The following is a 27,879-nucleotide window of genomic DNA, read 5'->3' on the forward strand; positions in this document are numbered from 1 at the left end:
GGAAACGAATAAGGTGAAAAGACAACCCTCCTGATGGGAGAAAATATTTGCAAATGAAGCAACTGACAAAGGATTAACCTCCAAAATACACAAGCAGCTCAATATCAAAAGAAAAAAACAAACAACCCATCAAAAAATGGGCAAAAGACCTAAACAGACATTTCTCCAAAGAAGACATACAAATGGCTAATAAACACATGAAAAGATGCTGAACATTACTCATTGTTAGAGACATGCAAATCAAAACCACAATGAGGTATCATCTCACACCAGTCAGAATGACCATCGTCAAAGAATCTGCAAACAATAAATGCTGGAGAGGGTATGGAGAAAAGGGAACCTTCCTATAGTATTGGTGGAAATGTAAATTGATACAGCCACTATACAGAACACTGCTGAAATTCCTTAATAAACTAAAAACGGAACTACCAAGTGACCCAGCAATCCCACTCCTGGGCATATATATGTTGAGAAAACCACAACTGAAAGACACATGAACCTCAGTGTTCATTACAGCACTATTTACAATAGCCTGAACATGGAAGCAACCTAGACGTCCATCAATAGATGAACGGTAAAGAAAATGGGGCACATATATACAGTGGAGTATACCTAGCCAGAAAAAGGAACAACATTGTGCCATTTGCAGAGATGTGGCTGTACCTAGAGGCTGTCATACAGAGTGAAGTAAGTCAGAAAAACAAGTAGATTGACATATATATATGGAATCTAGAAAAACGGTATTGATGAGCCTAGGTGCAGGCAGGAATAGAGAGGCAGACGCAGAGAACCGACTTTTCCTACCTTTACAAAGTGAACAGAAGCTGGGCAAGGAGCCAGTGCCAGCACTGCATGGAGGGCAGAGCCATGCCCCCCAGGCGTTGTTACAGTCCCCCTGGCGTTGGTGGGCGCGGCCCGGGTTGGGAACACGAGTGAAGACAGTGAGCAATGCCTCGGCCGCCCTCTCCTGGGAGCAGTGGTTGGAGCTGGGCCCCGTGCTCCCCAGCTTGCTTGTCCAGCTCCTTTGGGGACCCTGCTTTCCATCCTCCTCTCTGTTGCCTCCCAAGAGCCCCGCCGACTTTTCCCGGCTTGATTTTTCTCACCCAGCAAACGTTGCGGTCTTCAGTTCCACGCATTGTGCAGTGGGCGGTGCCCTCAGCTGGTATTGTCACCTGTAGGGGACGCTAGAAAGGCCTGGGTCCTCAAGTCTCTCTCCCTGGCTTTGCCGGAACACAGTTTTCTGTCACTAAAGGGTGAGGAGGCTCCTTCCTGAAAACCTGGGGCCTCGAGGATTTTCAGTCTGGATCCTTTCCACGGATGTCCTGAGATACCCCCAGACCAGCTTCCTCCAGAGGACCTGGGTCACTAGCGAGATGCCTGTGTCAGGGTTCCTACACATGGAGGCCCCGTGTTGTTGCCTTGGCTGCCGGCAGAGGGCGCTGTGCATGCCCTGGAGCAGGGGGCGGGGCGGGAGCGGGGGGGGGGGGGAAGGGTGGGGAGGTGAAGGGGGAGGGGTGGGTGGAGAGGTGAAGGGGGAGGGGTGGGGGAGGGGAGGGGGAGGGGTGGGGGAGTGGGTAGCTTCTCCCCAGCAGGCCCTCAGAGAAAGCAGCCTTGGTTCTGACTTTTGACAGTTCCTTTGCTGCCGAGAGCAGGCTCCTCTTACTGTGATGAAGAAATCAGTGGCTCTTACACAGGGTGAGCAAGGGATTGCTTTTCTGTCCTCACCTCACAAACTCTTTAGGGCAGTTATTTCAATTACAGATGCCCCCAATGTATCTAGTGTCTGGGTTCCTGAGAGGCTGCCCAGCTAGACTGGGCTTAAAGGCTCGAGAAAACTCTCTCCTTGAAAACAGGAACTTCTGTTATCTCTTGTAAAGCAAAGTTATATTTCTAACTCAAATAAAAGTTTTCTCTGAGACATCAGACATTTATAAAAAGGGGCTGATAAAAGGGAGTATAGCTCTGTATGTTGATCTGGGGGAAGATTCCATTCCTCTGGCTTCAGTGGGCCCTGGGCCTGGGTGGAGACCTCTGGATGTGGCCTGTCCTTGCGCCAGGCTCCGGGGGCCCATCCGCTGTGGGAGAGGAAGGGAATGGTGGCCCTTCTGTCGTCGGTCCCCAAAAGGCAACAATTCATGGTTTTACAGATGAAGAATCCAAAGCAGAGTGATGCTTAAGAATAGGAACCACTGCTTTTGTGGCCATCTTGCCCTTGAAATCTTCACTCCCTGCCCATGTCTCTTTTTCTCCTTTTCTAACTAGTCCATTTCCTGCTTAGGCCAAGTGATCAATCCCGCTCTCAGACTCAGAGGAAGGACAATGAGATGACATTTATGTATTCTGGAGGAAGGCATGAAAGTGCCTGGCTAGAGACCCACCTCTGTGGAGCAGAGGGGAAACTAAAAATCTCAGTTGCCTTGAGAGACTTTGCAAATCAGGCATTTCCATGACCCTTCATGGCTGTGCTCTCTGTTACTCGCTGTAAATAAGTATAAAAGGAACTCATTTATTGAGCACTCTGTCCTGGGTGCCCCAAATGTTTTAGCTCCAGTGCTTGCACATATTGTATTACTCACACTTTACAGATCAGGGGCAGAGAGGTTAAGTGACCTGCCCAAAGTCACACAGTTACGCAACAGCAGAGGTGGGAACTGAGTTCGGACTCTGTAGCTCTAAAGCTAGTGCTTCTAACTCTGCCCAGGGTCCCCAGCCCAAACTGTCCCTAGTGCTGCTACACAAACATCTTGTGCTTGGGGGTTTTCCACATTTTAAGCCAAAGTGATGCCTGGATTGAAAGGTTCGTTCATTCAGTAGAAAGATTCAGAATTTTCTCCTTTTATTTCTGAGGAGGGTACATAAGATGATGAATTGGGGCATGGAAAGAATATATTAAACCTCCTTATATTTGTTTCATTCTCTCAAAATTTTGATTTTTGCAACTGTTTTATAATCTATGCATTATGCCTGTAACTTATAAGTAAATCCTCAAACTCTGAGGAGGTGAATGCCAAAACATTTTCTGTGTACACCTCTGAAGAGATTTTGACTGTGGCTTGCTTATGGTCTAAGTATATTTCTAGAAGATTCCACCTTGTTTTGAAGCATAGTGAACCATATGATGTGAGAGAATCAATCAGTACATCTTTTTTTGGGCAAAGTGAATGATCCATTTCAGATATTCTGTCTGGATTTCCACATGCCATACTGATCTGGTTAAGAAGGACGCACTGTACTTTCCCTGTGGGTTCAGTTCAGTCCACACATATTTGTTGTGTGTGTGCTTGTGTTGTGTGTCTTTGTTGTGGGTCCCCTAAATACCAAGCACTGTGCTAGGTGTGTGAGATGTAGGGGCCTTGACCTGGGGCCTAGAGGAGCTTGTCGTGTAGTGGGGTGGACAGAGACCCGCTTTGTCTGGAATTAGGCAGACAAGATGATGCACATCACTGTGGACTGGCAGATGGCTCTTAGCTTATGCAGGAGCAGTCATGGAAAGTCATCTGGAGGAGGTGGTGTTTGGAGTTAAATCTTAAAGGATTAGACAGAGTAAGAAGTTGGGAAAGGAGTGTCAGGGTACTCAAGGGTAGAACTACAGAGGCTTGTGCCTGGTGTGGGAGGCCTCTGCGGGGTATGAGGGTACATCTAAGAGCAAATGCTTTTAGACAGCAGAATGTTTTTTACCAAAACTATTATGGTGAAAGTCTAGAAGAGAGATTGGGGGGGGGGGGAGGTGCTAAAGATAGAGGCACAGACCCACCCAGTTTTGAGGACGTTTCAAAAGTTTAGGCAAAGGATGATGTGGGTTGAGTGAAGGGCGGGAAGTGTAGAGGAAAGGAATGATGGATTAGAAAAACATCAAGGAGGCAAAGTCAGCGAGATGGGGCATGTGGGAGGTAAAGGCAAGGGAGGAGTCGTGGAGGGCAACCAGGGACGGGGGCGGCAGCAGAGCATAGGTCGTGCGGTGGGATCTGGGCCAGAGGCGATACAGGGAGAAGCTGAGTTTAAGTTTTAGGGGTGATGAATCTGAGGTACCTGTGTGAGCACCCTGGGAAAATGGCGGGCTGGACCTTAGGTGTTTGAAGAGAGAAAGACAGGGAGCAGGGAGATGATGAGAAAGGGATAGAGGGAGGGCAAAGTCAGGGCTGGCCTAGAGACAGGGAGGCATAAACACAACAAAGGTAGTGCTCACAACTAGGAGAGTGGATGCGGTCCCCATAGCATGGGAATGAGAGCTGTGGGCCTGGGGCGGAGTCTGCGATGAGGGAGAAGGAGAAGGAAAAGGGGCATCAGGAGCATCGTCTCAGGAGGGAGCACGTCACACAGGCGAGAGGTTGCAGAGAGAGATGTGCCCAGAAAGCCAAGGAGAAAGAGCAGGGTAAGAGCATCCCACACCTCTGAAGGGTCAGGAAGGTGAAGCCCGAGAGGCAACCAGAGCTCCTTGGATAAGTGCTGTCACTTGTAAAATTCAACAGGCGCAGGACCTCTGGGAGTTTTTTTTTAAAAAGGGAAATAAAGAGAGGGTAGGACGAAGAGAGAGAGGGAAGGAAGGAGGGAGGAAGGAGCTTCAGTAAAACAGTCACTAAAATGTCATTAATTTGGAAATTTACGCTGTCTCAAGTGGGCTCTGCTGGATTTTAACCTTCATGGCGACAAGGGAAGGGTCTAAAGAGTAAACAAATAGGACAGGTAGGCTGCAAGTGGAGTGTGTAAAACCTGTAGTGTCCAGAACTAAGAAGCAAAACAGGCCCAAAGCAGAAGGGCCCGACCCTGGCCAAGCCCAGAGCAGGGACCAGTGTAGCCACCAAGTGATCAGTGGGAACGGAAAGAAGGCATGCTGTGTTCCAGTTCACTAAACAGTCATGGAGGCCAGAAGCCGAGCACCCAGCGATCAGGTCTCTGTTGCAAGCCTATCTCGGGAGGCTTGCGGCCTAAGGGCCTGAGACTTGCTCGGGAAGACGGGAGAAGGCTTCCCTGCAGTGTCGACCCCTGCAGTTGTTCTCAGAGAAGCCTGCGAGGAAAGGAGCTGGGGAAGACCTGCCCAGAGGTGTCCCTGGGGCTCAGCCCGGCCGGGCGGTGAGGAAACACTTGCCTGGAGGCTGGGGCCCGTTTCATGCTGTCCGTCAGCTTGTGGATGAAGCCAGCCGGCCAGCGCCCGCGGTCCACGCGTGCCCTGCTGTCCTGCACGCTGTGAGAAGGGACACAATTGGAAGAGCTTTTTTTAATGGAAAAGAAGAGCAGCACCAGTGTGGAGGGAGCACTGGGGACAGGAGAGCCACACTGTTGGGAGACAGAGGCCCCGCGTTTCCCCAGAGGGTCTGGACGGCATCACGGCCTTCCAGCCCCTGAGGCCAGAACAATGACAGAGTCAAGATGGGGCTTCCTCTGCCAGATGCTTAATGCATTTTGAAAAGATTCCCATTGAAAACACTTGCAGTAAAGTCTCGGAGCTTAAAGAATTAGCCCCCGCTTCTCTGGCTCGCCCACTGCCTGCGAGTGGCATTCCTCAGCCACACAAAGAAAACAGACTGTTCACATCCACGCTCAAGTACCAGAAGAGCACCATTCACTTTCAAAGGGTTGATACTCTCTTTACAAATAGTGTTATCCCTGTGTGAAGACGACTTCCCCCAAGGACTTCTGCCAGGCAAGACCTTAGCTGGTTTCCATTCGTGCAGCACTTGAAATCATAAAGTTGCATGAAAAAAAATAATCACTTGCTGACAAAAAGCTGTTGACTCCAAGTGCCTGCCTTGCCTCCAGGAAGACTGAATGCCCGGGGGGCATTTTGGTTGTCTCCAATGCCATCGCGTGGCCATGCTGGGGACTGACACCTGCTAACATCCTGTAATCAGGGGCTGAGTTTTTGTTCTCTGAGGATGGCTCTTGGATCCTTGGAGACTTGACTGTTTCTCTGGCCTGGGATCCAGCTCCCCTTCCAGGGGAGGGAGTGATGGGTGAGAACCTGGTCCCAGAATTCTGAGTTCAGAGGTTATTAGACCATATGTGGCCTCAATGTCCCTCCTACTCCTGGATGGGATATTTGAAGCAGTAGAAGGCACATACCCTGGTATCTCGAGTCCTTAATGGAGAAGGGGCTGCTGTGCTAGGGCATGCAGGGTGCCCCACCACCTAGCAGCTTTCCTCTGCCCTGCGGGCAGCCCCTGCAGGACCAGGGGGGGACCCCAGACCAGCACAGCTGCTGCTGTCTGATCCTTTTTTAAAACGTTATTCATTTTGAGCTGCACTAGGCCTTTGTTGCTTTGGCCGGGCTTTCTCTAGTCGCAGTGAGCGGGGGCTACCCTTTGTTGTGGGGCGTCAGCTTCTCGTTGTGGTGGCTTCTCTTATGGCGGAGCACTGGCTTAGTTGCTCCATGGCATATGGGATTTTCCCGAATCAGGGATCAAACCTGTGTCCCCTGCATTGGCAGGCAGATTCTGATCCACTGAGTCACCAGGGAAGTCCCTGTGATTCTTTCATATACAGGTCTCTTACATGTGATCTCCTCTGAATTAAGAGGCCCGTGGTCAAATATACTTTGAACCTGGGTAGACAGATGGTGAGGATCAAACTACAGGACTGGGAAGGCCTGCTCACAACAAAGCACCTGGAGGAAGGTATTCTAGATTCTAAGAAATGAGACATGGCAGATGATGTTCCAAGCAACGTTTTGACCATAAAGAAAAACCGAGAAAGTCAGCTGAGTGGGGTTCAAAGGGGAGTGAGGATGTATTGCAGGCATATCAAGGGTGGTGGGCACAGGGATATAGCTGATCAAGGTGAGCAGTAACTATTCATTTTAGGAGGCTTTGCTGGAACCCACAGTCAGTTACCAATTTCTATCTGGGGTTCTTTTATTATTTTTAAAAAGATAACAGCTTTATTGAGATATAATTCACATGCCATACAATCCAACCATTAAAAGTGCACAATTCGATGTGGTTTTTTTTTTTTTAGCATATTCACAGAGTTGTACAGTCATCACCACAATCAATTTTAGAACATTTTCTCCAACTACTTGGAGTTCTTGACTATATGAAGTAGATGGAAAACTGGAGAAAGAACAACCATGATGACAAAAGGAGTATAAAGTGGATCTCAGAGAGTATGAGAGGAAATAGGGCTTTTGAGTTGAAGGGAAGGAGGCTGTGAAAAGATCTGGTGTTTAAATAGGAAACTACTCAAAGGATAAGATTTGGCCTTTGTTTCCATTGAGGACAAACAAAAACCTGGCTCAATTACAGCAAGAAGGATTTAGGTAAAACATGAGGGAAAAAAGACACACTGAGCTTCCTGGCAATGTTGGTGAATTCCTGGGTTATGCTGCCCTTGGAAAGAAGACTGATGAACAGCCATCACAGGGCGAGTTGTGAATAATGGGTCCTTCCTGCTTCGTGGTGTCGGTGAAGGGGTGAGGCATCTCTCCAGAACTGGTTGAGCGAGTGCCTGCCCTTTTTGTGAGGGGGGGGTAGTGTTGCTGAACCCCAGTGATGAGGGAGAAGCTTCAGGAGGACCCTGTAACATGCTGGATGAGTGATGGCCCTTTGGACGGATGAATGGACTTTCCCAATAAAGTTTCCTGGTCAGATCAGCCTTGAGGTAGTAAACCAGGAAATATGAGGGACCGGAGACCAGATCTCTTTCTGATTGTTTCTTGATTAAATCAATTCTTCAAAGAATTTTTGAGCACCTGCTGTGGGCCAGGTGTTAGATCCTAGAAATAAAGTAGTGGTTCTCAACCAGGGGTGACTTTGCCCCCAGAGGACTCTTGCCCAAGTCTGGAGACATTTTTGTTGTCACTGTTGGGGCAATGGAAGGGGTACTGTGGGTGTCTCGTGGATAGAGACCGGGGATGCTACTCAACATCCTACAGGGCACAAGACAGCCCCCCAACACAGAACCCTTCAGTCCCAGATGCCAATGGTACTGAGCTGGAGAAACCTCGAAATAAATAAGATTCAGCCCCTGCTCTCAAAGAATTTGGTCTGTTCGTTGTGCTACTTCTTAATATGGCTTGAAATGAGTCCTAATGAAAGTTTCTGCATTGAAAACACTCTTCATGTCCCTTATTTGAAGAGTTATAAATAAAACTGAACTCCTGACACCATTTGGGACTAACAGCATGGTGCTATCAATGTAAAGGGGCTCATCACATTCTTACTAATTGACTGGGTTATCAAACCTTATGTTTTAAAAAATGATTTAGCAGAGGGAGGACAGGATCCAGGTGGCCTTTACCATCGTTATCAGCAGCACAAGCCTACATTTTCATTTGAGCCTCTATACAGAATAGAGTTGGATGGAAAATAACCTAAGAGTTGGGTTAATATATTAAATCTCAACAGTTCATCTCCTTTAACTTGAACTTGTTCATAATTTTGGCAGAGCATAGCTAAAATCTCACTTTGCTTAAAAATCCCCTGGCTTAATAACAGTTGCAGATGGATTATTTACAATATTTTGGAACTAGTTCTTTCAAGCACTCATATATACTACTTACTATAAAATAACCAATATGTTAATTAAAATAGAATCTCAATTTATTAAAATGGCACCCTAAAGGCTTCAAATATACCCTACTTTGTTTCGTTGATGTGGGAGGTCAGTTATTTGACCTGGTGGTAGTGAGCTGTTCTGGAAAATTGCCTTTTTTATTTAATGAGGAGTAAAGTCGGCCAAAATGACCTCTAACGCTTTTTTCCCCTGCTGTTAAAGTTTTCAGCTTAGCAGCTTTTGAGTGTGACTCTTAGAGGCTTGGCATCCATACACTTCAGCTTGAAATCTCCCCTTTACCGTTGTGCCAAGTGCCTGGGCATTCCAGTTAACTGGAGTGGTCTTGAAAATAATTGAAAAACAATCTGTAATTCAGACTCTTCACTAATTCATACTGGTTTTTGCCCCCAAAGGATCCAAATTCCTGTGGGTTCATCAGGCTTCAAACCCATTATTTAAGAATCGTTGCAAAGTACATATTTTTGAGTTGTTGATGGTTAAAAACTGGAAGCAGAAAACTCTTCTGAGCCTCGATTTTCTCACTTGTAAAATGAAATCTAAATCCTTTCCCGCTTTATTAATTAGGCTATTTATAAAGATAATGACTATACTGACATACTCTCTCAGTAATCAGCCACCTTAATCTTTCCTCCTTCCTCCCATCCTTTCCCCCTTCCTCCCTTCCTTCTTCTTGGCGTTTTTAACCATTGCAGGCATTTTTTTTTCTTTCATGCTTAAAGTGTGAAAGCTTTGCCTTTGACTCTAAACAAATGTTTGACCTCACTTTAGTGTTTTCCACTCACTGCCAAGGACTTCCTTGGTTAGGACAGTAACTGTATCATCTTTAACTCTTTCTTCCTTTCTTCTAGATCATCTAGTTTTTACTTTACCAGGAGGATCGCTACCCTCAAATATGAATCTTAGTAACGTGTTCCAATTTTTGATCATTTCTGAACTGAAGCCAACTGACGCCATCTTGACAAGTCTGAGCAAATGTCAACATTCCTGGGGACTAATCATATTTCCTAAAAAGACTCTGAAAAGCTGTTCTTTAGGCTAGTTGGCTAAAACTTTTTTTTTTGAGAAGAGATGGGAAGTTAAGTCATGAGAAAAAACCTGATGGAAATCCTGCAGGACTGAAAGCTGGAAGAAGAGTAGCTGGAGACAGTTGTCCCTCCAGGGAACCTTAGGCTCATTCTGGCCACAGCAGCAGGCCCTTTTCCCTTCTCTTAATTCCCGAGCAAAGTAGATTTTGGTTTCCACCAAAGGCTGGGAAAGGGGGCAGGTAGAGGGTGTCACTGTCCCTGCAGCGCAGCCCTGGTCCCAACACAACAGCTCTGTGTTCAGCCTTCATAGATCTCAGTGAGCAAGTCTCCCAACCCGACAGCCAGTCTCCACCACACAGGCCTCTCTCCCAAGACCCAGTGATGACTGGCAAGGCCAATGGATGGGCATGGCTGGGGTGAGGAGCAGAGGCTGGTTCCAGGGCTGGGGGATGGCCCCACGCTGGCTCGACACCCACAGATGGCAGTGGAGCCAGCCTTTCTCACCCAATCAGAGTTGACATTGGAAGAGAAAAGGGCATCTCCAGATATCGCAAAGGGAAATTCGTAGACTGATGTTTATAATGTGATCACAGGTTACAAATGCCTTCCTTTCCACCTAGCTATCCCTCAGGTTTAAGCACTTGCTTCTAAAGTGCAAAGTGAGAATTCTGTTCCCTCAAAGCCAGATAAGCAGCAGCTTTCCCCAGTACACTGTGAAAGCAGAGACGCTTGCTGGCTGGTGCAAAGGCTGCCTAGCACTGCGGGGGCAGCAGAAAGAACCAGAAACGTGGTGAGAAGACAGCAGGTGAATGGGAACTGCTAGTCTCTAGGCACATTTGTGTTGGTTGTATTTGAAACTGAAATACACACGCCATGCTCGGGAAACATGGCCAGAAACCCACAATGGGAGTAAGAATGGAAAAAGATCGCCCCACGTTGAAGCGGAAAGGATGGAGTCTGGCTGGTGTAAGAGAATGGGACTAGTTAGCTTCAGGAGAAACAACCACTTTGTTATTTCCCATCGTGTCACACTTTGAAAGAGACATTTTAACAACACAGGCGAAAAACAGGGAAAAGAAAACCCACTATAGGGGTATGGTACAGGACCAGCTAAAATTGTAACCCTAGACACAGAGGGTCTGGTAATAAAGAACAGTCTCACAACTGCTTCCCCTCCTGTCCATGTTCATAGTAACAGCTGGATACATACTAATTGCAAGAAGTGAAAGAAAGAGCTTTAAGTTTAAAAGCAGGCATGCTGGAATCAGTCCCTCACCAGCACAGCTTCAGACCCAAGTGTGCTGTGCCGCCTAGCAGTTCTATTGTAAATGTACACTCACAGTTCCTTGGTGTGGATAACTTCGTGCTGGTCTCTTCTTCCAGGTGCGTTGCTTCTGTCCATTGAGAAATGCTTTAAGCGTGGGTTCTCAGCTTCGGCGCTGTGGACATGGGGTTGGATCACTCTCTGCCCACCCAATGCCAGTGGCACCCCCTCTCCCAGCCGTGGCAACCCAAAGCGTGTCCAGGCACTGCCAGATGTTCCCTGGAGGGCATGATCACTCCCAGTCACTGGAATGGCTTTCTCTTCCCTCCCCGAGCCCACTCCCAATCATCTCTACCCAGGCCTGGGAACTTTTATGAGACACCTCCTAATCCACTGGATTTTCCTCTTGTTCTGAGTCACCTTCGGTCATATTTTTGACTTCCTAGACTATTACTCATTCAGAACAATGCTCCTGCTGCCCTTGAAAAGAAAGTCCTTTCAGCTAAATTTTGGGAGAGGGAGGAGAGGAGGCAGATAAATATGCATTTAGAGACATCTATTTTAGTCTATGGAGGGTTTCAGAGCGAATTCTGTACATGCAGGGTCTCTGTGAACTAGAGGGGGCCGTGGCTACTTGGAACTCACCTCCCTCTGCCACAGTTTTACAAATGAAGAAAGGGGACAGAAGGGGAAATAAATTGCTCCAAGTCATACATACTCCTAATCCTCCTTTTCTGAGGGCAGAGGCCAGTATGATTCTTCTCTGTCCAGCATGTCTGAAGAACTTTGATCTCTAAACATGATAACTTTCAGTGCTTTACAAGCAACAGTTTTGGCCAAACCATGCCAGTTCAGGCATGCAAATTTTATAAATGATAGAATACTGCAACCAATTAGTGCAAACGAACATTTATTGTGAAATATTCATCCTACCCTTTATTAGGTATTACATCATCAAAGCACTTTGTGGCAATGAAAATAGCTTTTTTAACCCCCTCTGATTCACCCAATATTCCATTAAAGCTGCAAAAAATGTGCAATCTGCTTGAAAAATAGGTTGCTCTTATTTACTCGTTTGTGAAAAGTTAAAAATTAAAAAAGAAAATGATCCTAGCTTACAGGGCCTCTAGAGTCAATTTGCTTTCCTGATTCCCAGCTACTCCCCAAAATAATTAACAAAGATAATTTGTTTTAAATGCCTTTTTATAAAACCAATGCACCTTTCCCCATATTATAATCATAAAAATTTTAAAAAGCCATTATTTACTTTCTTGGAAAAAAGGTGGCCAGCCGTTGTTTTTTGATTGGGAGCATGTGTATTTCCTGGGAGTTCACTTTCTTTAACTTTATGCTCCGGTTTTTGGTGGGTTTCCTGAGGGCCTCCATGTTTCCCAGGGCCTCTTCTCCCGGGCTATTGGTGTCGGAGCCCTGAAACACGGAGTCTTCTCGTCTGAAGGAGAAGTTTTTGGTGGACACCCCCGAGAGGCCTTTGATCTTGCCACAGAAGATGGCAGGCACAGTGTCTTCGACAGAGACGATCACCTTGGCCGCCTGGGACTCGCTCACCATCTCCATGTGATTTTCAGCCTTGACCTCACCGCTAGGCTGGCTGGGTGGCTCGGTGGTGTCGCTGCCGCTCCCTTGACTCTCCATGACAGATGTGGCCTCCTGTGTTGTGGTGGGGGCAAAGGGCACTTCCATGCCACTGGGCAGTTTCTCCAGCACCGGGTGACTTGGGCTGTCCACGGACCCGCTGCTGTCATACAGTGTCTCGGGGGGACGTTCAGGTTTCCGGTGGGCAGCCAGTGACAGGTCTAGGGCTATGTCTTCCTGGCCCACTGGGGGACTGACTTCGCCAGCCTTGAGCCAGGGCACTGACTTCATGGAGAGATCCAGGGCCTCGTTCTCACTCCCCATCTTGATGACGGTGTGGCGGCCGAGCTGGAAGTACTCCCGGGGCTGGAACAGGTCGAAGGGCTTTACTTCCTCCTTCTGGAGAGGGCTCTGGGGGCCTTGAAAGGGGTGGCGGCTGAAGGCAGATGGCGGCTTGGGGCAAGTCGGGCTGAACTTGGCTTCAGAGCTCTGAGGCACGGGGATGGGGATAGGGATGGGGAGTGGCACGGGCAGGGGCACGATCACTGGGTAGGGCACCAGGAGTGTGGCCGGTGGGACCAGGGGTGACAAGGGGGAGTTGAATGGCTGGGGGGGGACCGGGGCGTAGCCTGGAGGGGGCTGGCAGGGTGGGGGGCCGAGCGCGCTCTGGGCGGGAAACAGATTGTGGAGCACGGCTTCGAAGGGCAGCGGGGGCTCCTGCGGCTGGCTGGGGATTCGCAGATCCAGGAGCTGGGGTTGCGCCTCGGGGTCCCGGGCCCCCTGGAAGAGGTTGTTGTGGATGGCGCCAGAGGAGCCGGGGGCCTCCGGAGGCAGGACCAGCGGGGAGTTGAGGTGCTGGAACACGTGCTGCTCCAGCACCACTGGAAGCTGCACGGGCCCCTGCGCTGTCATCACGTACGTGGCGTTGCCGCTCTGGTTGAGCTCAGGCGCCGAGCTGCCCTCCACCTGCATGTGAATGGGCATCACCACGGGGCTCTCCCCTAGGCACAGGGGCTGCAGCACGGTGGCCGCCACCTTGAGAGCCACGCCGCTCTGGGACTCGGCTGGGGGGTTCAGGATGGACGGGGCCGGCACAGTCACCAGCGCCTTCTTTACCAGGTCGGTGGAGTTGATGTTCCAGGCCTCGGTGGTGATCAGCTGGGCCATGCCATTCTCCAGTCTGTTATTGGTCAAGGCGGGGGAGGAGTCGCTCATGTCCATGGCGAGGTTCTGGGACTGCAGATCGTCCATCACTCGGCTCGGATGCCACTCGGCCTGCAACACAGAATATACCGTGTGAAGCTTCCTTCTGAGACCATTTATAGCTGCCTCCAGAGCTCTCCCCACATCTCTTAAAAGTTTCCATGTCTCCGTTACCCGGGGAACACACCCATTTCTCAGTGTACACATACACGTGACAGCTATTTCCTAATATATACGAACACACCCATACGATCAGCTGTGCGTGGACAGCCCCAATTTAACAGACGATTAAACTATAAACACAGATGATGTCATGACTAAATAGCCGAGTGAGGCTGAACAGAGTATTGTGAAGCCGAATACGCGCTCAGCTTATGTTTAGCCTTCAACAAACACAAAGTTTCATTCCACATCGCTCTATTGGACAGTTAAGATATGTGGAGATTGGACTTGTCTAAATTCAAATAAGGAGCTAAGACTTACTTTTCTTTAAGGAGGAAACAGAGCCCTATCACATTAGAATATTCTATAAAATTGGACAGGGACCATCCCAGTTATGGAAAGCATTAAAAAAAAAAAAAACCTCTTTGTAGCAGCAATAATTTTTCCAAAAGAGCCTTGATGAGAGGAACACCGGTGTATTTATTCAAGGGTCATTACAGTTATCTCTCTCTCTCTGACCAATGGCAACTTCTTTCCTCCAGTCAGAGGAAAAGCCACTCCGAGGAGCAAGGGGGAGATGGGGTAACTTGCACAAACACTAATCCAGGTCAAGTGTCACTTTCCCAGTCTGTCTGACCCTTGGCCTCCCCTAACCTCTAGCTGTCAAGAAGAGGGGGTGTTGATGAATTTGGGCTGGGGAAATGGAACTCTTGTTGCAAACAAACATCCTCAAAGGTGAGATATACTTTCTTGATGTCCTTGGCACCTCTGGCCACCTCCTAGGATGCCAAAGGAGCCTAGTGATGGTGCTTCCTGGAGGAAGCAGGGCTGCAGCTGTGATATGGCTCTCCATGGAAACACGTCCATATTTAGCCTTGTTACCATGGAGAAGGCAGGCACCATGTCTAACTCAGGGATCTATGCAGCCCTGGAGTCTGGTGGGGCTCAGATTCAATAATCCTCAGTCTTGCTGGGCAGGCCTTGGGCCACTCCAGTTCTTGACCTCACCTGTTTGAGCTGTCTAGACTTTCATCCTGTGGTCAACTCATCCTTCTCTCCTCACCCCTAAATGACCAACACAATCTCCAAAACAGGAGAGGTGGCCCAGAACACCGTGGATTAGAAGTCAACCAATGAGCCTTCCCTACAGGAAGGCGGCTTTAACAAATGAACAACGCTGTGATATTTCCAGATAATCACAACACGTTGAATGCACAGAACAAGGAATTTCTCTAAAGTAGGAGGAGGGGAGGGCAAGACAAAGGATGCCATGCAAATGACTTTCTGCCGAAGGATGGGTGAGTGATACCCTGGGCTGGGCACACTGCAGAGCCTCTGAGGAAGGGTGCCAGAGCCCAGCTCCCTAGGGGCCAGGTGTGCTCCGGAGATGACCATGAGCTGGCCCAGTGTGCTGGCCAGTGATGCCCTCGGGGGCAGAGTAGCAAGGGGGCTTGCCCCAGGTGAAGGGTCTGCTTTTCCTGAGAGGAGTGCTCTCTTCTTCAGTCTAGAAAGTGACATGCCTCCAATATACCATTCATTCATTCTTCCATGCATTCAGTCATCATTCATCCAATCAATTTGCTGAATGCCTACTGCATTCCAGAGCTTTGCTGGGAGCTGGAGATGCTGTTGTGATCCTGGAGATGCTCATGGTTTCATGGGGACTATAGTCTAGTGGAGGGGCATCTTTGATCAGATAGAGATTGGCTAGCGTGAGAAGGCCTCAGAGTGAAGCCAGGAGAGGTACCAGGCTCAGCAGGTCAGAGCTCTGTCGGCCATTCACATGCAGCCCTGAGCACCCCAGGCCTCCTCCAGAAGCGTTGCCCTGTCTGTCACAGTGGCCAGAACTCTGGGAGGGGTGACAGGAGCCTGAAGGGAAGCTGAGGTGGGGCTGGAGAGGACACGGTCAGCAGCAGAGAAGGCACTCGTCACTATCCATCTGAGGTGGCTTCTGACAACCTGTGAGGCAAGCCACCAGAAGAAATCCTGTTCCCGGCTTCCCGTGGGTCTGGGGTAACCCCACTGAGAGACTGCTTCCTCATAACGGGCTATACGGTCTGTCCTTCCAGATGGGGGCCTCACTCTCCCTCTGCTTTCCTCAGTCCCGTTCCCCCGCCCACAAAGGCAAACTTGTGAGCATCATCTGCACCTGCTCCGGGCACACACCGTCAGCTCAGCCAGTGGCTCTCATGTCTTCCCGCAACCCCACTCCTCTCCCTGCCTGGCCCTGGTTCTATGACAACTAATCCTCCAGCACCTTCCCGCTCAGAGTGTGAGGAAGCCACCTTGCCAGGTCAGGGTGTCACCCATGGGCCCCTGCTTCTCCCACAGGTGGCACCTGAAGGAAAGTTACAAGGCTCAAAATAGCCTGGAGTTAAAATTCCCCACCAGGTCCTCCCCACCATTCTATGCAAAACAAAGAACTCTCTCACCGGAGGAAAAAATGGACATTAAGGTTGATTACGCCCAGCTCCCAGCTGGTCCAGCCTCAGGCCAATTTCCAAAATTCCTTGCCCCAGCCGCTTAAGAGATAACTCCTCCGAACAACCTTGGAGAAGAACAGGCCCCCTTAAGACAGTAGCTTTCCACATGCATCCCTGTATATACTTACTCTTTTCTTGGGTAAGTGCAGCAGCTCGCTAATGTGACTGCTGCCCCTTCTTGCCTCATTAAAGGTGCTCTGTTCCTGTAAAGTGCCGGTCTCGTTCTTTTTCCGAACCTCGCCTTCTCTAACTCCCTTACCCTACAGCACCCAGGTCTTGGCACCAGACCTGCGGGGGCCACGAGCCTCTGGGAACAGGACTGAGGACAGACGGATGCAGAAGAGGCCGGGGTACAGGTGGAGGTGAGCAGCGTGCGGCATCTCAGGGGCCAGGGGCCCGGATATCACCCCTACCTCCTCCCGGCTCCACATTTGGAGCTGCCTGATGGCTCAGCGGGAGTAGGCCCGGTGAGCAGCCCCAGTCCCTCCCCGAGACTGCCGCTGGTCCACTGAGCTGACACTCTGCTTCCCCACCATGGGCTGGGCAGCAGCTCCCCTCCAGTACCATGCAGGGCCCAGGGCTACCCTGCCTTTCTCACTCACACCTCCCGGGGGGCTCTTCCCCTCTTACTCTCTGCTCTCCCTTCCCTTGTTTACCCTGCCAGCAGGCGCCCCAACTCTGGGGGCCTCAGTGGGTGACTCCGTTGCAGCTGCTGTTGGAAGCCTCAGTGATGCCCTGAGGATAACAACCAGCTCAAGAGATGAACGTTCAGAGGGCAAGTCTCTGTCTCTGAGAACAAGCCAGGAAACCAGATGGGCCGCCCAAGTGTGCTCCAGCCGAGGAGGCAGGGAACCCTTGGTTTGTGTATTTTAAGGTATTCTTTGCAAATGAATTTAAATGAGGTCATCCAACCAACCAGCATTATTACCCCTGGGGGCATGGGATGGGGGGTAAAGGGAGGGAAACTGGGCCCTGCAGATCTGCGGTTGCTGGAGACCCTTGCTTTCTTGGCCCACAGCCAGTTGCTGGGGCTGGAAGGCAGGGGGCTGGGGCCCACCCTGGTGTAGCCTGTGTGCCCCACAGATGGAGACTCTGGGGAGAAGCCTCAGGGCACAGGGCAGCTAGGGAAGTGGGGCAGTAGTTGGGCTCAGAGACCTGTGGGGTCACAGACTCGCCATCTGAACCCCCTAACTATCACGAAGATCTAAGTACACCACACAGGCGTTGTCCCTGGGCTCTGCCCCTCAGCTTGGCGCCCCCTTGGGCCTTGACCTTCACCCAGCCAATTCCTGCTCACCTGTCACACTCTGAAGTCTCTACCTCCCCCAACCCCACTGAGTTCCCACAGGACCCTGCCTTGCCTTTTCTAGTCCTGCCCCTCCCCATCCCAGCCAGCAAGAGAAACAAAGTTTCTCGTTCACTCATCTTTATACCCATAACTGATGAACAGCAGGAGTTCCGCGAATCCTTTCAGAATGAAGGAGAGTGTCAGTGAGTGTCTAGGCTGTGGAGCCCTATGCTGAGGTCATAGAGCAATAAATCCAGAATCAGCCAAGCTCCATGGCAACCACTGTCAGGAGCCATCTTGTCTCTCATGAGCCATCCTTTCCTGACAGGCCAGCTCCTGTCTCCATTCTCCATGTTAGTCAAAGTGGGCACCGAAGGACCCCTTACCAATGACCTATCGCCACCTACTGCTATAGGAATTTTCCTTGTCCTAAGGCTATAAAATTGGCCGCAAGCCCACAAAAGTGGCAGCTCTCCTTTGAGCTGGCCCACTCTTCTAAAAGTGTCTCCCCCTCTAATAAAGTCTATTCGCCTTTCATTTTTTTCCTCATGTCTGGAAATTCTTTTCCAACCTGCTCTCAGACTGCCACACATAGGCCTTTCACAGCCTGGTGTTCTTGTAACCAGCCTCTTGTCACGTTTATAGAATCAGGGTAGGTCGAGGCTGGCAGGGCATGAAACCTCACACGTCTATTCTCTCCTCAACACTTCTTATCAATGAAGAGACCGTGACCCAGAAATTCTGATTACCACTCATCAGAGGCCAGTTACCACTGAGGTCACATGCTCACATTCTCCTAAGAACAGAGGGTTGGGCCCATAGGCCCCAAGGAGGGGAACATGGCAGCCAACCCCCTTGCTGGCCAGGGGGAGACCCCGATGATGAGGCAGGTGGTGCAAAAGCACTTTTGAGGACAGTGAAGAGTCCGCCAGGGTGACCAGTGAATGGATTCGTCCTAGGGTCCTGTGCTTCTCTGATGCACACAACCAAGGCAAAGCGGCACATGTGCCGTTTCTCTCATAAGCAGTTACATTTGGGAAGAAGCTGACCAGGGGCCCAACTCCTGGCAGTCAGTAAGTGACCCACATTGCATCTGCACCCTACTGGGTGCCCTGCAAGCCAGGCCTGCCTCTCAGGCTTCCGCTTCCAGAGCGTTGCACAGAGGACTCAATTTACCCTACGAGCTTCCGTACAGACTGACGTGTTTATGATGAGAATTCAACTATGGCTTAATTTCAAAGGTGAAAGCACTTGACCAGTCAGACTATTCTCTAGGTTGCAGAGTGCATCTATTTCCTTTTTGGCATTTAACACCTAATCTCTCTCTCCATCTCTCTCTCTCTCCACACACACACACGCTCACACACTCAAAGAACCTAATACCCTCAGCTACATCCTAAATCATCCCCTGGGAGCATGCCAGGGAGACCTGTATCACCTTCTGGAGATTGTCTTGATTTCATGTTGTGAACTGAGAGCATTTTCGCCACAGAAGTGACTACCGAGCCAACCACAAAGCTAAGCACCCCTGAGGAGAGGTTTGAGGCCTAGGTTTCTGGGTCTGGTGGGCAGGGTTACCTCGCAGGGAACCAAGCTGGGGACCACTGCCTGCTTCGGAACCCTGTGAGGATCCTGGAGCCACTGGAGTGAGGTCATGGGAAGGCGAGCTCAGCCTCAGGGGAAGCAGTCTCAATGAGCTGGATGCTCCGGGGCTGGTGGTTCCGAAGTCCCCTGGTCCCCACCCTGAAGAGGTGACCTGCCCTCCTCTGCTGCTGAAATCAGCCTCACCTAGAATTTTTTATCAGGATAAATTTCTTCCTCTAAGACATTCATTTTCTAAAAATATATCCTGATATGTTTTTCAGCTGTCAAATATCGACAGCTTTGGTTTTATGACGACTGTAGGCAGCCATCCATTTTTCAGGTCAGAATGGGATCATTCTTGTCCTTGTTGTTCATGAGTCCTGGGAGTGGCATTTCCACAAGCTCCTGGGATGACCCGTGTGCACGTTCCCGTCTGACAAGTACTGGCTCAGCCTTCTTCTCAGAGTTGGCTACACATTAGAGTCACTTGGGAGCTTTAAAAAAACCTATGCCTGGGTCCCACCACCAAGACTCTGACTTAACTGGTCTCGGGTACAGCCGGGGCATCAGGATTTAAAAAAAATTCCCTAGGTGCAGGAAGGCCTTAATCCAAAGGCCAGAGAACAAGGCACCTGGTCAGCCAAATGTGTTCTTAGTGAGTTCTCTCGCTTCTCAGTGGCTACTTTGGGCTTCTCCGGTGGCTCAGACGGTAAAGAATCTGTCTGCAATGCGGGAGACCAGGGTTCGATCCCTGGGTCAGGAAGATCCTCTGGAGAAGGGAATGGCAACCCACTCCAGTATTCTTGCCTGGAGAATTCCATGGACGGAGGAGCCTGGCGGGTTACAGTCCATGGGTTCCCAAAGAGTTGGACACAACTGAGTAACTAATGCTTTCGCTTTTCACTTGGTTCTTACTTCACAGAGAAGCTTAAAGCCATCTATCCTCAGATTCCCTCAACTTCCACCCTGGCTCTCAAAGTGTCTTTTTTCTGTGTTCCCCTGCCCACCAGAAAACACTGAGGCATCACTCCCTCTTGCAAGAATGACTTCCCAGAGACCTGTGTAAATATCCCGCTCCTCCCAACTGCACCCTGTATTCTATTTCCTGCTTTCAATCCAGCATTTAAACTACACTGTCAGTGATCGACTTAATTCTGTGTAAAAACCACCAGCCACTTACTATGAGTGAAATGAGCAAAGCCTAATTTTCATTCTTTATTACAACGTGGATATGGTTTCACCATTTAGGACCTGATACGCACTGAATATCTAAGAAGTAATTCCAACTGGTTAAAAAATGGTTTTGTTCTCCCCACAGGGTGTAATAATTGTCAATTACTTGCCCCGGTGATTAAATTTTCTGAGCTTTAAACATCGGCACAGGGCCTTTCGACTGAAGCTGTGAACATAATTACCATATGAATGTATTCCCAAATTGGCTAAAATACGGAGAAAATGCAAAATAGTCATCCTGGATTGCCTTTTACATGCAGAGATCTGCACAGCCCTCCAAAAGGACTGTGAGCACCTAGGTTACCTCTGGGAACACGTTCCCCAATGCGTTACTTAATTTATGAAAACAGTGGTGGCCAGGCAGTTCACGACAGAGTTTCACCTTCGTGAAGGTGGGTAGCGGTTGTGGGGAGTTCTGCCAGGAAGACAGAGTGCAAATCTTAGCTCTGATGTGATATTGGTTAAAAAAAAAATGGGAGATGATGGCCAGTCAGGCAGAAGAAGCAGTGAGCCTGAGCATCACAAACTGGTCACTGACAGCAGGGAGCTCCCAGGTCTTCCCGGGGAGCAGGGGACAGTCGTCATAAAACTTATTTATGTTTGTTTTGCCATCTCATCCTTTTTATTCCCCATTTTTATATTTTATGGCATATATAATAAATAAATACAGGAAGACACATATAATTGAACAATGCATTATGTGTTGAGGGGGTGTCCAATTTTTTTTCTTTTTCTGACAGGAGTGTAAGCATGAAGAAGCTGCAACTCAGCAGGAGAGACAGAGCTTCCAAGACTTAGTGAGACTTCCAAGGGTCCCTCCTGCTTGAACACGTCTTAGGGTTACTGGCCCAGGACACACCTCCCATTTCCTAGAGCAGGAAGCTGAGGTTCAGAGGTTCAGTGAGGCTTAGAGGCTGGGGTACTCAAGACTCTCAGACCCCTGGTCCTTCAGAAGTACAGTCCCTCAGCCACTGCTTTGGGTTCACGTTTGATGTGAGTTAAAGGGATCCCTTGCTATGTCTGTGTCCCTGACCCAGCATTATACACTAAAGTATGTGAGATGGTCTGATTCAATCACCAAATGTCAAATAATTTGGTGGGTGAGGAATTTGACTGAAAAAAAAAGATGAAATACATCCTTGAGTCCATGACACCTAATAGACAAGTAATTGAAATAGAAAATGAGATTCAGGACATGCACACACCCACACAAGTTCTTTGTGACTGCGGTAAAGCCTTTTTCAGAACTTGGGACTCAGTTTCCTCCTCTGTAACACAGGGTACTGCCCACTCTGATGGGGGAGTGGAATGTTAACTCAGGCCTCCCACGAGTGAGTGCTGCCTGCTGGGAAGGAATTGCAGCGGGCCCTGAAAGATGTGGAGGTGTGGGCATTCAAGAGAATTGGACCCAGGAAGGAAAGTGCAGAACGGGGCGAGGGAAGGGCAGAATGGAGGGGTCTCTTGGGGCCACTCCCATGACCAGTGAGAAGACTCCATCCCCTAACCTCCCAACTCCAAAGCCCCCAGGACCAGGAATGGTTAGAAAAACGAGGCAAGCTCTGCTGGCCAGCAGAGAACAGAAGGCTGAAAGGGAAGGCCAAAAGGAGGAGAGAAGGTAAGAAGACCTCTTCGGCGTCAGTCAGAGCATGGTTTGTGTCTCTTGGGCCTCAGCTTCCCAGAGCAGGGCAGTGTCTGTGGGTGAAGACATCACAGCACTTGCAGGGAACCCATGAAGTGCCAAATGGACCTACAATGAGGTCTATGTAGGGTCTCAGCTTAGGGCTGGGCATCACCAAGTAAACTATGGTTGAAATACTAAAGCAGGACAAATCTAAAGAGTGCGGAGACAACTTCACGACCAGAGCCAGCAGCTGCCAGGCCTGGGAGGGTTCTGCCAGAGCACAGGTGGGATCTGGGGGTCTGGCTGTGGAGGGTGCCATGGGGTTGCCCTGGCTCCTTTCTGCTCCAGGAGAGTGTCAGGTGTCTTGGCATTTCTGATCTCATTTTAGACCCCCAACTACCTCCAGCCTGCCAACAAAGGACCTATGGCAGTCCTTGGGCTGCAGGTCTGGCAGCAGGGCTGGAACAGGGAACTAGGTTTCTGTCCATTCACTTATTTATTCTTTCAGAAACCGAGCACCTTTACCACGTGCCAGGCACACATCTCCTAGTCATCCACCCTGATGCTGCCTTCTCCACAGGCTTGTTGCCTTTTCTCTTGGCTCAATTCCCCAAGGATTAACCACTTGCTACTCTCCCAGGGCAATCTGCTTCTAACGAGGCTCCCTCAAGGCCCACAGTTCTTGCAGAGGTAAAGGAATAAGTCGCTAAAAGGACGCCAGGCCCTAGCCAGCAGTGGGAAGAGTTGTCAGTGCGAGGACCGGAGGAAATACTTATTGTCCAGCAAGGGCTTCCCCTGAAACTCAGAGGAAAGAAGTGCTATCCTCAAGTGTTGGTGATCACAGTGGAAGGGAAGAGGCATGCCTCAGAATCACTGGAGAAAATCCTGAAGAACTGTTGATGGTGGCAGGGGATGCTCAGGGCACATGCGCTGTGAGAGCCAGTGAGCATCTGTCCCTGCACGTGGCCAAGGCCCCGCAGCTGTCAGCGGGACACACAGCACTCGAACACCTCAGGTGCTGCTGTAGGAGCGCCATCTTGTGCAGGAGCCCAGGTCATGTTCAAGATCTCAGGCCGAGGTCTATCATCCCCCAAAGCTATGTTTTTTGGAGATTTTTCCTGGCCATAAAGAAACCTCTTAAGTAAGGAACAAAGATGGGTTTTTTTTTTTTTTTCAGAAACCTGCCTGTGGCCTGTGGAAGAGAAAATACTTCTAATTAGGTTGAGATACAAAGGTTAAATTTTTGTTCTGGGAAAAGGACTGTTTCTAATCCCGTGTCATTAGCAGGATATTTTCCAGAGACAAGTGTGCCAGAAATAGACCCTCTGAGGGGTCACTGGAAGGAAGGGGTGCACATTTGCGAAGTGCAAAGGCCTGGACTTCAGATTTTCCCTTTATCCTCACCAACTCTCTGCATGAACACTGCCAGGCTCACCCCGGGCACTGCACCCTGCTCCCCGTGCTCCCCACCCAGACAGGTCAGAAGTACAAACTTTGAACTCAGACAGACCTTAGTTCAAATTTCAGCTCAGGCTAGCTAGCTGTGTGACCTTGGGCAGGTTAGTTTTAAGCCTCAGTTTCCCTCTGTGCAAAATAGAGATTTAAAAAGACCTGGGGTGACTGTAAGGATGAAAGGAAATGATCAGTGTAAAGCTCCTGGCCCAGGGCCTGGCACCTAGAAAGTGCTCAAGAAAACACTGCTAACATCATCATCGCCCCTACCGTCACCACTGGCATCACCATTGTCATGGCTTTCAACATCATCATCCTCCTGTCACAGCTGTCATATCATCACTGTCATTCTGTCATCTTGTCACCAGCATCACTGTCTTCATTATCAGATCCACGGTCCATAGTTCCTCTCAGCATCTTAAGTAGCATGACAAATGCTCCCAATGGGTTTGTACGTTCAGTTTCTGAGTTAAAACCCTGTTTGTTCAAAGGTTCATTTTAAAATCAATTGCTAGGAACTGGGAAGGCAGTTACCATAGAATTAATGTTACATTTGATGGCGAAAAACCTCACTTAAACCCCAACATTGCTGAAATATTAATATTTGCAGTGAAAATAAAAACAACACTGTTGCACAACTGTGAAAATGTTGCACAACACTTCCCATATGAAAGATATGGGAATACACTTCAGTAAATACACAAATCTATTTCTCATCCAGGCCGAGAGGCTGGGGGAGAAAGGAGAGGTGGCCAGAGCCTTTTGTATCTTGACTATGGACTCATGAGCATTTGCAAGGTTCCAAAGCTATCTCTGATTGGTTATGATGCATAATTTCACTTCAGATCCTACTGTTTTGCTTATTCTAGACACAAAGTCCTAAATAGCTCTCCTCTCCTGCCTAGCTGCAAGATGAGGGGCATCTTCTCAAAAACAAGGGAGGGGTGAAAGACGGGAGGAAGAGGGTAAGGACAAGAGGGAGAAAGCAGAGGAATTTTCTGAGATAACCGATCAAGGGCTGAAGGAAAAAAGGTAGTGGGGGTGCTGGGGATAAAAAAGTATGTGCATGTCCAAATGAGAACGTGGTTGCTCAGCTAGCTGGTACAGAAACTGAGAAGAGCTCTGAGAAAAACACTGAATGAGCTGTATTCAGTTGCCCACAGGGTGTCGCTGTTGAGCTACAACAGCTTTGTTGCTGTGCAGCGTGGTGGAGGGAGAGGCAGAAGCAGAGCTTCCCAGTAGAAAGAGGAGGTCAGGAAAATAGGAAATCGTTCACCACCACCAGAGGTACATGAAAAAGGTGATCCACATTTGGGAAAAGCTTCTCCCATGCTCTTAAAACCACCAAGCACATTTACTTGTGACTTATCAGTTGTAGAAAACAACACAGATTTATCTTCTTTTGGTGCTCATCTTATAGTTTTTGCCTACCTCTCACCCCTCCTTGGGCAATCAGAATTGGCTTTCCTGTATCAAAATGGGGTATTCCAGATTGGAACTGATAAACTCATTCTCAGTGAAGTCTATGATGGATAGACTCAAGAATTATATTTCCTCTATTGGTATAATAAACTTAATTCAGTCGGTGATAATGTTATGAACAAAGAAATGAAACTCTAATTGAGAGAATTTAGACACCAAACAAAGGGAGGAATCTTATCTTGAATCGCTCCGTAGAGACAAGAGGCTATAACTACATCTAAGTTTTCTGGCTCCATTAAAAGGTACCTGATGTTCAAAAAGGGGATGGAACATGGCCTCAACCTTTAAGCATTCAGAACCAGAAGAAGCGAGAGCAAGTCAATTCTTCATTGCTTTATGCTGTGCCAAGTGTGCTCAATCACTTCAGTTGTGTCCAACTCTCTGCGACCCCATGGGCTGTAGCCCACCAGGCTCCTCTGTCCATGGGATTCTCCAGGCAAGACGAGTGGGTTGCTAGGCCCTCCCCTCCGGGGGATCTTCCCCCTTTATAGGATCATCCTTTGAGACTCAACAAACACTTGCTGCTCATACACCAGGAACCACATGAATATGTGGCTCCCAGGTCCAGAGGTTTTAGCAATATCTGGAATTGTCCTTACAGGGCCGTGTTCCTGAAGTGGCTACCCCTTCCAATTCTAGTTTCTGTCTTACGAGGTTTCTGTGCAAAGGCCAGGGGCTCTCAAAGGACTGCACTCCCATGCACACTTGCTGCTGCAATGCCACAGCCACGGTGGAAGCCTAATGACATGGTAAGGAGTTGGGGAGCAGCAAAGCTGTTGGGTTTTGATGATCCCAACTGGCTTCTTATTGTAGTTTGGGCTCCTGCACAGACAGGCTTGACTTTCTTTGGGAGAAGATCTAGAAAACACCAGCAGAGAAGTAAAGCAGTGAGACTTGGAAAGGAAGGAAGCCAACTTATCAAGTAAGTTACCACCACAGGCAACTGAGGCTCAGCTGCACAGGGAATGCTGGGAGACAGTGGAGAACACCTGCCTGGGAGTTGGGGCATTTATGTGCCAACTCCCATCCACCCATCAGAGGTCAAGGGCTGCTCCTGGACGATGTGCTAATTCCTTGGCACTTCCAGCCAGTCCAGCACATGGGCCTAGTGCACTCCTGAGACCAAAAAAAAAGCCTCAGGGAAAAACCACAGGTATTTTTAGTGAGCTGCCATTGGAATATAGAGGTCAGTCTGAGAGGACATGGGGACAGGATATCAGCCATGTCTGCTATACCAATCATGCCCTGGAAAGTTCTAGTGTTTATTATGTGATGACCCAAATGTCACCAATTCAAGCCACTCTGACCAGGTGTTTCCTCAACCGGTGGCACTTTCTATGACCCCTGTGAAAAAGACACTCCGTTATGATAGTAACCTCCAAGCCACAGAGGAACTCTCACTAGAAGTGTGCCCCGAGATCTCATAAAGAACTGGGGACACAACAAGGCAGAGACAGCTCTCTTTCCAAAAGCAAACTGTTCCAGAGGTGGTCAGCCCGGCTCATTGCTAGAATATAACTGGGGCCCTTGAGAAAGTCCTTTCAATCATATTTGTGTGGCGGGGATGAGTCACAGAGGGAGTCTCTCTGCTGGTGATCTTGTGTTCCAACACAGGGATGGAAAGCCAATGAATAAACAAACGCCACTTCCCTTCATCAGCTGCACACTGCCCAAAAAGAATAATAATAGCAACCTCGACCCAAGGAGTAGGCAGAGAACGCTGGAAGAGAGGGGCAGAGAGTGCTCGCCTTTGAAATGGGAAGCCTTCTTTCTGGAATTCTGTTTTGTACGATGCACTCCTCTGCCTGAAGGCGGCTCTCTCAAGAGCAGCACGAGGCACTCTGCAGAACCTTTGGGTCGGTGGTGAGTCTTTTGAAGTTCCAGAAATTCACTGTCTCACGGTTGCAAGTAATACAGCATAAACAACGCCAAGGGTGCTGGGTGGGGAGCGGAAGCTGTTGTGTAACCTCTGACTAGTTGACGGTGAAGATAACAGGTGTCATTTCATATTCGTTTGGGAAAGAGTTCTGGAACGCATGTGCTCACCCCATGGTGGGCCGGGAGGAATGAGTCCACCTGTTGTCCCTCTAACACTCCAGGTGCCCAAACCAGGCTCCATGATAATTTTCCTTTGTCCTCACCTGCTGCACCTCTAAGTTCCAGTCATTAAGCCTTTATTCCTGGAAGCGACCTGTGAACTGGGTCTTGCCATGGGGATAGGATTTCAGCAGAGGTGGCGGAATGGCGAGGGGGCGGGGGGCACGTGTCCAAAAGCAGGAGAAAAGGCACTAGAGGAAAGATGCGGGGCCTGGGGCCCAGGGCTGGTGAGGGCCTGAGGGGGAGACAGGGTACTGTGAACATTATCAAGGGGGCTGGCTCCTCCAAAGAGGCTTAAAAGGCGCCCTTCGGCAATAAGCCTGTGTGCCAAAGGCCTGCCGACTCAACCAGAACAATTCTGATGTTTTCACAGGCCCTAAGGGCATGATTCAGTTAGGAGACCATTAGATTGGGAGGAAAAGAGTAGATTAATTTGTAGATTAATCTGTGGGATTTGGCTAGCGCTCTGTCTCTCCCCTCCTCTCTCTCTCACACATACACTCGCGAGATGAGAATAATAACCTATTTACCAAGCATTTATTTATTATGTGCCAGGCACCCTCTAGGTATTTCACATTCATTTTCTCAACTCAGCCCAGCAGATCAGTACCACCTTGGTGTGAACTGGTTTGTTGGTTTTTTCCCCCAACAAACTGAGCTGTGAATCCCCAGGGAATGAAAGGGACAGAGCCTTCTGAGAATGGTGGACAACACTGAATGCAGGGAAGGCAAGTCTGGGGGGAGAGGGCGGGGCGGCAGGGCAGAAAGAGAGGGCACCATGTGGGGGCTGGTGGGGCTGGCGAAGGGGGAAGTGTCTTCTCGCCTCTGACCACAGCCTAGAACTCCCTGGCCTATTTTGGCCCCTGCGGCAGCTCCCTGCTCCA

General features: G+C 49.3%; 1 protein-coding gene across 3 annotated transcripts in view; it reads right to left on the reverse strand.

Annotated features, from left to right (window-relative positions):
• Window positions 1–11,690: 11,690 nt before the first annotated feature.
• Window positions 11,691–27,879, reverse strand: part of RAI2 (retinoic acid induced 2) — a 65,765-nt gene continuing 49,576 nt past the window's right edge. For 2 of the 3 annotated variants that reach the window (XM_055393764.2, XM_055393763.2), the window contains exon 2: window positions 11,691–13,665. In XM_055393764.2, coding sequence (XP_055249739.2) covers window positions 12,061–13,641 — 1,581 coding nt within the window. In that variant the 5' untranslated portion in view covers window positions 13,642–13,665 and the 3' untranslated portion in view covers window positions 11,691–12,060. The remainder of the gene's footprint in view (window positions 13,666–27,879) is intronic. The other variant, XM_055393766.2, reaches the window with a different exon arrangement.

The sequence above is a fragment of the Moschus berezovskii genome, chromosome X (assembly GCF_049115385.1).
Source record: "Moschus berezovskii isolate FMDL1 chromosome X, NW_MosBer_1.0, whole genome shotgun sequence".
Lineage (NCBI taxonomy): Eukaryota > Metazoa > Chordata > Mammalia > Artiodactyla > Moschidae > Moschus > Moschus berezovskii.